The sequence below is a fragment of the Xiphophorus maculatus genome, chromosome 17, assembly GCF_002775205.1.
Source record: "Xiphophorus maculatus strain JP 163 A chromosome 17, X_maculatus-5.0-male, whole genome shotgun sequence".
In the NCBI taxonomy this organism is placed as follows: Eukaryota; Metazoa; Chordata; class Actinopteri; order Cyprinodontiformes; family Poeciliidae; genus Xiphophorus; species Xiphophorus maculatus.
The window spans coordinates 17,623,664-17,635,917 of NC_036459.1; the positions used below are offsets into that span (position 1 = coordinate 17,623,664).

A 12,254-nucleotide genomic window follows, 5' to 3' on the forward strand; every position below is an offset into this window, starting at 1 on the left:
AAGTTTACCTGAAAACTTTGGGTGTAAAAATGAGGAAAAATTATTTCTATTGTTTTTTCTTTTCCTCTACACTGTCTTTTAAGAAAAACAAAAGAGGATGTTTTCATCCACTTTTTCAATTTCTCCAAAGTTATTAAATTAACATTTAATAACTTATTTTTCCCAAGTTCAATTTTGTTTTGTAATTTAAAAAAAAATACCCTACACTCCTTTTTCTGAAAACATATTAATGTATAATATTTAAACTAAAATGACTTCCAATTTAAAAAATTCTCTTTGTAAATCTTTTTAATGCTATAAGTTGTTTTTGAAGGGATAAATCAGCTCCAATGTCATTTAACAGAGAACATAGAGACATGCTTTTCTTCTGCAAACATGGCCACGAATTTTATGAATTGGCTTAAACTTGGATCATAGTTATTAATAATTTCTGAATTCTTAAGTTGCAGTGATACAAATCTAGAGATCACGGGAAAAATGTCTGCAAAGTGGGTTTTTATGTCGCTCCCCAGAAAAGCTGATAAACTCAAAATATAATTAATGGCCCTGTTAAAAAAAGAGGTCAAGTAAGTATAACCCTACTCAAAAAATAAATTCTGATTTAGGAAAAACACAGAAGTATAACTTATGGCAGCACAAGCATGATAGACAGCGCTAAGACCCGCCTCCTGGCTCTGATTAGTTGTGATTAATTGGCACTGGCAGAAGGTGGGGAATCTTTTTTAAAAAAAAACATTATGTCTCATACCACAATGTCACGACATAGAGACAGTTTCAACAAATATGTAAAAACATTTCTTATAAGTTACATAGTGCAGCTTTAATACTGTGGAACAGCTCACAGTGTGTTTAGTATTTTTACATATAAAATGATTTGTTGCAGTGTGGCAGCAGCACCGTAACTATTAAAGTTCAAAAACCTGAACACAGCAGCTTCTGTGAAGTATTTCAGTTCAAAGTAAGAGATAACATAGCTCTATAAAAATCCACCCTTCTGGCTCTGTAGGATTCTTTGAGCACTGAATTAATGCATGGAATCAGCAAACGCTCTCTACCGCTTTCTCTCTGTGTGTGTGTGTGTGTGTGTGTGTGTGTGTGTGTGTGTGTGTGTGTGTGTGTGTGTGTGTGTGAGAATCAGGTTTTTATATCCTTGTGGGAACCTATTTCTGTCTACAATGTGGGGTTGTGGGGACCGTTGCTCCTTGTGGGGACATTTTCTTGGACCCCATGAGGGGAAATGCTGTTTGGGGTTAGGGGTTAGGTATGTAATGGTAAGGAGTAGGGTAAAGGTTAGATTGTAGAAAATGAATGGAAATCAATGTAAAGTTCCCACAAGTCACAAAAACATGACTGTGTGTGTGTGTGTGTGTGTGTGTTGGCAGCTCTACTACTTAATCCATTTGGCTCTCCTGCAACTCTTCACTTTAAGACTCACAGTATCCAGTGCAGATATAAAATATCTCTATGTTTGCTCTATGTTTTTCTTTGGGATTGTCATTTCTCAGCACTAATACTTTGTCGTCTTTATATGATTTTCTCACTCCTCTCTTGGTCTCTTCCATCCAGTGTGTGTCAGATATTTCCTCTCTGGAATGTGGGATTCATTGCAGCCTGATGTCTTCAGCAGCTTGCTTCATTTTTATTTTTCCACCCCGCTTCCCTCCTTTTGAATACTCCAAATACCAGACATTGTGGAGGCAAGGTGGCCTCATGGAAGCTGGTCTTTATTCCTTTGCAACTTAAATACATGATAGTCAGCGCAAAAAACACTGTGCGATCAGCTGCACTGTGTAGTTCCTATAGTAGGCACATATAAAAACCATTTTAAAAAGCATGCAAAACTGGTAGCTTCCCATAGAAAAACTGCGCAATTAAAACACTTTACATACTGTATGTCGCACAATTTCTAAATCATGAAAATAGGATAAGGTTTGTGGAAAACTTAACGTAGCTTAATGTCTTACACATACATGAATGACTTTAGCGCTTGCTCTCATATGTCAGCCATTTGCCGTTGATACAGGCGCCTTGTTGCTATAAAGAAGAGGTGGAAATCTTCACGCAATGTCACGTGTTCAGTGAAACCAGTAGAATCGAGGATGGAGGCCGTCGTAATGATACTCTCGCAGCTGCTCATTCGTCTCTCTTGACCTCTCATTTACTTCTGTTAAAAAAAAAAGACATTTATGTTACTGCAGCTTGTAGCATTTTAGCTAATGCTACTTTTGTAAGCTAGCACATTTCCTGACTCCAAGGGAAAAAATACCTATAAAGAACATAAACTATGAACGTAGCTCTACCAAAGTTATGATTCACACATATTTGATCATCGCTAATGTTTGTACAGTTGCTGGATTCCTGAACTCTTGATTCCAAAATGGCAGGAAAGCTGCCAACTCAGTGGAAGCAACTCCAATAGGGTCCTTATTTAATTTGATTTACCGGCTATAAATTATATGTATTGTTTTTATAGAAAGTCACTTTTTTGAAAAACATTGGGTTACATCTTCTTTGAAATCTTAAACTCTGTTTGCTGGTTTATGCTAACTGCTAAACCAGTTCTCTGAAACGTTGGACCTCCTCAGGGAGTCGATCTCAAAGTAGAACCAAAGTAGGAACGTAGAACCATTACCTGTAGAAGGAAAGCTACTCTAACACGGCTTGAAAAATTCTTTGACAAAGAGCCTTAAAGAATTACAGATCTATCGCCACTCATGACTACAAAGTTAGTTGTCACATAACGTCATGTTAGTCACTTTGTCAAACATAATCAACATCCTTCCTTCCTTGTTCAATTTTGTCTCTACTAACCACTAAATAGATGAGCAATTTAGTTGCACTTCTGATTTTGAAAAGCCTGGTAAGCCTTGCTTGGTATCCAGAGACCATCATTGTCTTCTTTAAGATGCTGGTATACCAAAAGTACCAGCCTTGGTGGTGATGGTTGGCTTCCACTTTGCCTCTCACACTACTATTCTTGCATGTATAGGGGCAATTTTGGTTTTCTACCACAACATTTTTTTAAAGTTCTTGCATTTTTAATCATACGCTGGTACTGTAATCAAGGATGCCGGGAGATCTCGGGTATTGCTTTCTTGTCTGCAGTTTTTTCAGTGTAATTTCAAATCAATTTAAAGTACAGTTCTAAACCGTTTTACACCAAAGGCGCCACGAAGGGTGCGAAGCAATTTTCTGTGGAAACTTCTTTAAAGATGCAAGGATTTAGCATACATCTATCTTTTCATTCTTTTTTGTTTTTTTTTTTACGGCATTTCCCGTCAGGAGACGACTAAAGATAATCCCTAATGGTTACACATAAATGAAACTGGCAGCTATCTTTTTGTTTTCTTCACGAGCCTCCCTGAACATCCTTCATGCGAAGCCAAATCACATTTTTATGGTAAATAGTTCTCAGTTTAGAAACTGTGACTGCAACCATATCACAGCTTTCTGACCACTCCGGGGATGATTGTCACGTTTCGGTGGACCGCAAATAGATGCTTTGAATGCGTGCGGCCTCCCAGGCGTCGTCCTGCGGTCGGGAGGAATCATCCTCTCCCAAGTCCGAACTGCTTCTTAATGTTTGTTTGTTCAGCCATGTCGTTAAAGCGTTTGGTTTTCCGAAAGCGCTTGCTGGGGCCCAAACTTGTTGTCTTACCATCACGGTCTTCCTCAAGGTAGTTCTCGTATTCGTCTCTCTGTTCCTCGTTATACTCCCTCCTTCTCTCGCTAGCAGCTCGCTTCATTCTCTGCTCAGCTGTGGTGGAGAAAGAAAAAAAATAAAACCGCCACATTTTAGACTTTCACCAAAACAAAGCACATGGATACCTAAGAAAGCTTACGACTGACCCACTTTGTAGTTATCTTTTTTCTGCTTCGCAATGTTTTCTTGCCTAGTTTAGCTAGCCTGGCCATTGGGAATTGAAGCACATTTATTTATTTATTTATTATATGTATTTATCAACCATATCTATACAATCCCTTTGAGTAAACAGACATTTTAGACAGGAATTGCACGTTTTAAAATTTTCTGAATTTCATAAAATAGAACCCCACACAGAAAAATATTTTATTATTTAGTGAGTTACGTCCATCACAGGACAGTGATCACACAGTGGTTTGAAATCTAAGCAAGCTTAGAATAACCCATGAAAAGAACACTTTTACTGCTCTATCCATTAGGAATTGAAATGGGCAGATATTTGTGACAAGAGTCAACATACACACGAACGACACTCTGATGGGGAGAACGTTCCAAGTTGTAAGGAAAGAGAAGCATAAGTCACAGAACCTTTTTTTGTAACCTTGGCCATACAAAAATGAATTTTACTGATGTTAACATAACTTGTCTAACAGAAACAGACATTCGAAACAACTAGACGTGACATACAAGAATGCTCTCCCGTGGCACGCTCTTTCACCGGGGCGCACCCGACGATATCCAGTCAGTATTTTGAAGACCGTCACTTTTTAGCGTGACGCCTGGTTTGTTCACTGTTGGCACCAAGTCACTTGCATTTTCAGTCTAGATTTAAAGGAAGTCAGTGTTTCAGCTGTTTTACAGTTTTCTGGAAGTTTGTTCCAAATTTGTGGTGCATAGATGCTGAAAGCTGCTTCTCCGCGTTTGGTTCTGGTTCTGGTTCTGGGGATGCAGAGCAGAACCAGAACCGGAAGACCTGAGAGGTCTGGAAGGTTGATACAACAGCAGATCTTTAATGTATTGTGGTGCTAAGCCGTTCAGTGATTTATAAACTAACAACAGTATTTTAAAGTCTATTCTTTGAGCTACAGGGAGCCAGTGGAGGGACTTTAAAACTGGTGTCATGTGCTCCATCTTCCTGGTTTTAGTGAGTTCTGGTCAAAACGGGAAACTTGTATGTTTTATCAATGGCGGCGGAGGAAGTGAACGAATCAGTTCAGCCAGCGTTGGCCACACTTCCAAATGTTGAGTTAACTTTAACAGCTGCCTCGTTTGGGTTGGCACTCCTCCCTTTGCATTGGAGGATGGTTGTTTACAGCACAGGCAATTTCCAGTAAGCTTTTTTTTTTTTCCGGTAAGCTTCATAGCTTAGAACATGTAAAACTCTAATAGCAATCCTTTCTCAAAAACCCAGAGCCCGAACCTGCTGCACGAAGCAAAACGTAGAAGAAAGAGGCATGGTTTTTATCAGGCTATTCTTATACCTGTACTTTATCATCTCAGCTTTCAAAATTGATTGTCATTGAATGTCCATGAATACTGTATGTGGATTTAGGCTGATCCAATAACAGCTGAAAGGTGGATTAAACCTTTGACAGATCAGCAGTAAAAAAGTCTCGCTTCATTTGTCGCAGGGTGGGGAGGACTTTCCACCTAAAAAACATCTAACCTGAAGCAAAAATCAGGAGAAGAAGAAAGTATCTGAACCAACTTAGATAGTTTTAACTAAAGGTAAATAATTCAGGAATCTTGTCAGATTTACGTGGCTATTTACCCGGTTAATAGAGGAAACCAAATAGACTCAAATTAGTATAAACACCTAAATAACCCAGTTAAGTGGACTGGGTTTGGCTTTATGTAATCTCTCTTTACTTCTCTTTGTACCAAATCAACAGTCCTTTTCCATGCAGGCAGAGCATGTCTGATACACACATTAAACTTTATTAAGCTTTTAGGTGTACCCCTAATTTAACAAAAGTGGCAACAAGATATGGATTACATCGTAGTAAACACACAGGTCTGCTTTCAGTCTGCCTAGGCACTGTCCCTCCAAAGCAGCCAATGATCATTTAGCTCGGCTGCTGGAAAATGTCACAATTAGCCTCGAGCTAAGCTAGCATTGTAAACTGCTCCCCAGATGCGTTTTACCATATGTAGCTTTTTGTTTATTGTATTTTCCACAGTGAGCGCTACTGTTAAATTATTGCCATTTATCTCAAATAATTAAAAAGAAAAAATTGAAGGCGTTTGATTAGCACTGTTAGTGCTATGCCATCAGGTTAGCGCATATAGCCTAATGGTGTTTTTATGAGCCATGTTATTAGCTCGGGGGAAGGCTAATGATCTATTTTAAAGTTTTAAACATTGTGCTGATATCCTGTGCTCTATTTGCTTTGGAACAACATCACACCAAATTTAACTGCGTTGTGATCTTAAGTCTGAAAACAAATGGGATTTGCTAGCTCAGTGAGCTGGCTAACTGCTGTTACAAGTCAGTAAGAAGGCTTTTTTCTTAGTATTTTATGTAATTAAATGCTAAAGGAACACATTAACACGTTGTACAGAGCTGTGTGTGTAACTGATTTAATTAGCTGTAAATTGTCAGAGCTTCAAATAAACAGGCCATTATTGCAGCTTTACATATTTTTCTCCCCCCTCCTTGTAAGCTGCCAACACCCACAACATGCACAAAGTGTTCCTGAGAACCTCCACTGCTCCTCACCCCTTAGTTTGTCTTTTCTCAAACAGATTAAAGCGGAGCTGGTCGGGAGGGCAAGAGCTATTTACGGCCCAATTTCAGAATGTTACAGATGACCTGCCGGCACAGACGGCTGTTTGCAGATATACTCTTAAATCATTTTTATTGCTAAGATTTTCACAGACTAAAATCTTCTTCAAATGGAAACTATTAACACCAAAGTGTTCGGTCTTTAACAGCAAAAGCCACCGTCCGATTTACTGTGACCTTTGTGGTCGCAGTAAATCGGACCACAAAGGTCTGGTGATTTTACTCAAATTCAGAGATGGCCACACCCATTCTTTAAAGTTGACTAAATACTGCAAGTGTTTTTGAAGGAAAGGTGACTCAATTCCTGCACCCTGAAGTTTCTTCTTTTCCCCAAGACCAATAAAATAAATGTCAAAACAAACAATTATCCCCTAAAAATTAGGAAGTTATGCTTTCCTGTTAACAGGCCAAACATGCAAGACACTTTTTTCTGTTTTGAGTCTGCGATGATTTACAAATCCCTTGTCTACAAACTGGTAAACATAAAAATATTAATAATAATTCTAAGTTTTGTGCCCCAAGAAAACGTTGAACTTGGCAATTTTTGGCTTGTGGCAAAAGGTTTTGACCGCATGAGAGCGAAAAAGATTTACAGATCGCAACGTGTGTTTTAAGCAATCTGCCGTATTAAACTCTTGGCTAGTGTCACGTTGATTGATGCTATCCAATCAACGTGATTGGCTAGCATGGCTTCAGTTAAGTTTTCCAAAAGTGCTCATACTTTAGGATGCCAACTCCCCGTTAACTGGATTTTCATAGACTAATTAAAGTAGGCACCCTGGGCAGTGTGTCACATTAGAAAAGCTCTATTGGGCACAGTACTGGTTTATTTCTTAAAATCAGGAGCCTTTTTATTCTTGAGTTATTCACAAGTGAGAATTCTGTGATTTATGTAATATCATACATCTAAAATAACAATGATTAGAAAAGTAGCTAATTCTAACCAAAGTCTGGCTGCTTAGAGGGAGAATATAAAAATAAATTAAGATTCTTCAATATTTCACATTTCTGAAAATAGCTGTCCTCTGCTCTGACAGATACAGACGTCCCTATGCATTGTTGACATGAGGCATAGAAATGTTCAAAATGAAGTAATTCTGTAAATTATTCCGACTTTCAGTACTTTGAAGTTGCTTTCTGTACCGCGCTTACTGAAGAGGGAACGTTTTGCTGTGAGAAACCCGAGGAGGCAGAAGTCGCTCCACAGTATCCTGTGACTCCTTGTGCAGTTTCCAGCCCGCGTGAGTCTCCGTCTTGGCGTGGACCCGCACAAGTAGTGGGGCGTCTCTTATTCTCCTGAATTTTGACAGCTCGCAGTCGAAACAAACCACATCACCGTCCCAGTCCCACCACAGACCAATAAATCCACCGCTCTCTATCTCAGCTCCTTAACGACAGGCCAAATGTGTCTGATGTAGGCCATAACTACTACTGCAGCTACACAGGGGCACGCCACAGTAACTAACACCAAAAATAAACCAAATCACCCAAACAAACCTGTTATTCCACTGTGGCGATAGACATGGCTCAGGCCAGATTTTACTACACCTACCTTGGACCTCGGCGTAGTACTTGGGTGAACGGCGACTGCGGCGTTTTTGACTGAAGAAGTTTGAGGCGTCCGACTCGGCCATAAATACCTGGCGCGCAGCTCCTGGAGATGACAGGATGGAGGGTTTAAAAGTCACATTAGGAGACGAGGAGCTGTAGATGGTAAAGGTTTGAGCAGAAATTACCTTGAGCATCTGCAGGTTTGGCGTCATCCCGAACCGCGGCGCTTTTCACCACACTAGAAACTGGAAACGAGGGAGAAACGAACCCGGTGTCGACTCTTCAGGTTGTATTTTAATGATTTTCAGGGTAGAATCGTTTGAATAAGGTTTGAACAGTTTTTACACTTTTCTCCAGGGCCAGTCAAAGCCTTTTTAGGGCCCTCAGCTGATTTTCATTTGGGGTCCACTATGCCAACATGTCAACACCAGATGCTTGATCATTCCTAAGCTACTCTATGCGTAGCATACCCACTATCAGTATCATTACCATTAGCATTAAATATTTCAGTGGCATTTAAGTGTGCCATATTACTTTAACTATTTGAATGTAACATCAGCTGATAAACACTAAATTTACAGTGAACAATAAAATACATATTTTAAATTTTCCCAAGAGTGGCAGCAGTTAGCAGCAGGAAGAGATTAACTAAATATTTGTGTGACTATAAAAAATAATACAAATTGGTTTTCCATTTGTGAAAGCATTTAGTTTGTATTATTCTTTGTTATAAAAGCAAATACCATGCTAACTCTATCAAGTTAGCATGATAAAGCAACAGAAATTTGGAGTTTTTAGGGGGACCCTGGTGGTGTAGGGGCCCTAATAAACCGCTTTACTTGCATTGCCTTAGGCCGGCCCTGCTTGTCTCAGTCAATGCAAAGGAGAGAAAAAAGCTCTGGACATGCTGTTTTTTGTGCTTAATTCAATTCAAAAATACTTTATTCCTTCCAAAGGGAAACTAAATGTTATATTTAGAAGGCGAGAGAAAATTAAGAGGAACTTCAAGTTTCACCATCATCAGATGTTTGGGCCATTATTGGCTATTGATTTAATCTATGGTAATCTAATATTTTTTTTAAGTAAATGTGTCTAAATTAGAATAAAATCTTTAAGCTCCAAGAATGAGATGGATTCCTCCTAAACAAGGTAATCTTTTTAACCTTGTTTCATTGACAATAGCGCCATGGCTAACTTTTACTAGCAACAGAAGCCATAAGTATATTTTTTAGCGTTTTATGGATTTAAACATTAAAAGCTCATGGTCAGACATAACCACAAACAAACTCCCAGAAAAGAAAAGAAAATTGCTAAAGCTATCGCTAACGGCAGCCATATTGCAGCTAAGACAATTTCACTTCATTTTTCTGACATAAACCAGTTTGGACATTTTTACTCTTAACTTCAAATGGGACAACAGTCACTACAATAATTTAGATAAATCATTTTATTCTTTGAAAATTCGTGACATGATTTAACCGCTTGATTCAAAATTATAAAGCAATTATTATTCATTCTGCAGCTAAAATAAATATTGCAGGTAGAATAATATCTAGCATAAATTATTTGTTCTTAAGCAGAAAGGTAAAAAAATAAATAAATAAATAAATTGGTTTTTTTTAACAACTTATGTTCAAAATATAATAATTATTGCCTTTTTGGTCCTCATACAGTAACAAGCTAGTAATACTTATAGATGTCTGACGCAACTGTAAAAATGTTTCTTAAAAAAAAAAAGAAAATAGAATCATAGATTTGAAACTAAAATAAAAAATTGTTCTGAATTCTTCCCATTAAAAATAATTTTTTTTTTTCTCCAACTGTGAAGGCGGGACGTTGCTGATCCCTTTTGTGCTGCCAAGGTACTTACAGGTGACGATGAGGAGGACGGAGAGCGACGACAAGAGGAATGCTCGGGTCCAGGACATTCTGAGGGAGAGGAGCCAGATCCGTGTGGGACTGAACAGCACACCTATCAGAGCAGGACTGAGGCTGGATGGAGGGATGGAGGGATGGACGGGAGGACGGTGGGCGAGCCAGGAAGGGTGGAGAAGAGTGGGAGGAGACGGAGGGAAGGGAGTGAAAGGTTCATCCAGTGGAGGAAAGCTGATGGTTTTTCCATTGCTACCGGGAGGGAAAAGGAGAAGAGACTGCGCTACTTTGAGCATTGGATTTTTTATTTTTTTTTGCCTCATGCTGCCACTGAAATGGAAGCTATTGGGGGAGACCAAAGATCTGGCGTGAAGAGGACAGGGAGGACGCGCTTAAAATAAAAATGAGCCAAATCTATAACTGATGTGACCACGGCAGCAGTTGATTAAAGGAGCAGTGTTCTGCAAAATCCACTGTTTGCGAGCTTTGCATCATATTACTAAGTTATTCCCTCATCACAAAAATACGTGGAGTGTTCCTTCAATTCGTTCGTGCATGTTTGAGAAATCCTTTAATCTCCATGGCAACCATTCAGCCGCGCAAAAGACCCGGGTGGACCGAGCTCCGCCTACAGAGACGCAACTCCTCCTCGGAACTGCAGTTTCCAAGCTTCCCTCCCCGCAACTCCCCCACTCCACCCCTTCAGACTAGCCAGCAGCAATTGGCAAACACCTGGTGGAACCGCACATCATTATAGGAGCCACTTTGCAGAGCAAAGCTGGTTAAAACGTTGCTAAAGGGTTAACAGAGGAGCCATGCTGTGATGACTTCCTGAAGGCAGGGTTTCATAAAGACCAGGAGTTTTTAAAGAGACAGAGACTCATTTGGAGCCATAAGCCATAAGGATTTTTTTTTTCAACCTAGCTTATTAAACTGCCGAGGCCACAAATCCCTACAAACAGCACTTTGTGTCTTTTCTAAGCCAACAGTGGATTTGTATGACTTTCAAATCTTTTGATAACTTCTTAAAGAGACACCTAGAGTCCTTTTAGAACCTGCTCACATTTTCTTTTAAAAAGCAACAATTTAAAAAGTGCTTCAGGAAAGACATGGTCAGAAACCGATGTGCTCTGCTTCTGTTTTGAATTCCAGAATGGAGTGAGGATGGAATCTAATCCGAGGGAGAAGCTTGTCTGCTGCGCCGCAGGACGGGAATTACTCCCAGCAGGAGACCCCCAGCCCTATCCTCATCTCGGTCATTGTAATTCCACTCAGGTCAGATGACTGTCTCTTTATATTACTGGTCAAAGAGATCTGAGGACCTTTCTTTCATCAACCAATCAGAGATGAGGCTCCTCCAGGAAGTCAGAGGCCAGATTGTAGTGATGAATTTAGCATCCTGTAGAGGACCTGGAGTGTAATAGCACCTTACCTACACAGAGTGACATGTTTTATGTATGTTTTCTGTCCAGGCAGATTAGCTGCAGGTGGCAACATCTTTTTGCAGCACTGAAAGCCTTCATTATCGTCCCAGATATAAGCGGTCGTACTTTTACCTACACACCATATATGCCTCCCGCCTTTGTTTAAGCCTCCAGCAGATTGGAAATTGCTGAACTGGAGGTGCAAAGTAAATTGATCTCTGTAGTTTTCCGCCTACAGATCTGATTGGATCGGAAATGTGTCTCCGGTGAAGGAAACTGGGCAAAGACGACTCGCCGCTCCGCCCAGACAAAAACTGGAGCAGACCGTAAAGTCTGGTAGCGATTAAAGCCGTGAACGAAGCTGGATTCATATCCTTGTGTAAGAAAACAGTGGGCTTTGTGTGGATCGTTTTTTTTTTCCTTCTGAATGCAAAAACTTGTCTTAAAATTGGCATTTTCACAGTGGATACGGCAAGTTTTTCATTGTTTTGTACGGAAGCCCAACAAAATCTCCTTTTTATACTTTTTAAGTCTGGCAAAAAAAATTTCTTGCTGTTTTAGTGTTATCTGCATTTTTTTTTTTAGAAAAAAATCTATATTATAATTTTTTTCCCTCATGGATCGTTTTGGGACAGCGGTCCTTGGAAACCAGGCTCTTGACTATCAACGCTGTGGTTTGACTCCAGCTCCTCTAGTGGCAGAAAAAATGAAAAAAGTATTGTAAGAACACTTTTAAAAAAAAGTCTCTATTTTTTCTCTTGGCTTTTAGTGCAGAAGGGGAAAATTTGTTTTGTTTTTTTTACAGAAATAGGGCAAAGATGTTAGTTTATAGTCGGCACAGTTGGTCAAATTTTGTAGATAACTATTTTTACTTCCAGGACAAAAAAAAGTTCAGTCATGTCAAAAGTGAACCAAAAGC

At 39.4% G+C, this 12,254-nt stretch overlaps 1 protein-coding gene across 1 annotated transcript; it reads right to left on the reverse strand.

Moving 5' to 3' along the window:
* Window positions 1-1,689: 1,689 nt before the first annotated feature.
* Window positions 1,690-10,269, reverse strand: ucma (upper zone of growth plate and cartilage matrix associated). Its single transcript, XM_005808028.2, is given in 6 exon segments — window positions 1,690-2,164; window positions 3,659-3,757; window positions 8,041-8,142; window positions 8,225-8,284; window positions 9,910-10,051; window positions 10,054-10,269. Coding segments are annotated over 6 exon segments (600 nt in total). The 5' UTR covers window positions 10,162-10,269; the 3' UTR covers window positions 1,690-2,075.
* Window positions 10,270-12,254: the final 1,985 nt, after the last annotated feature.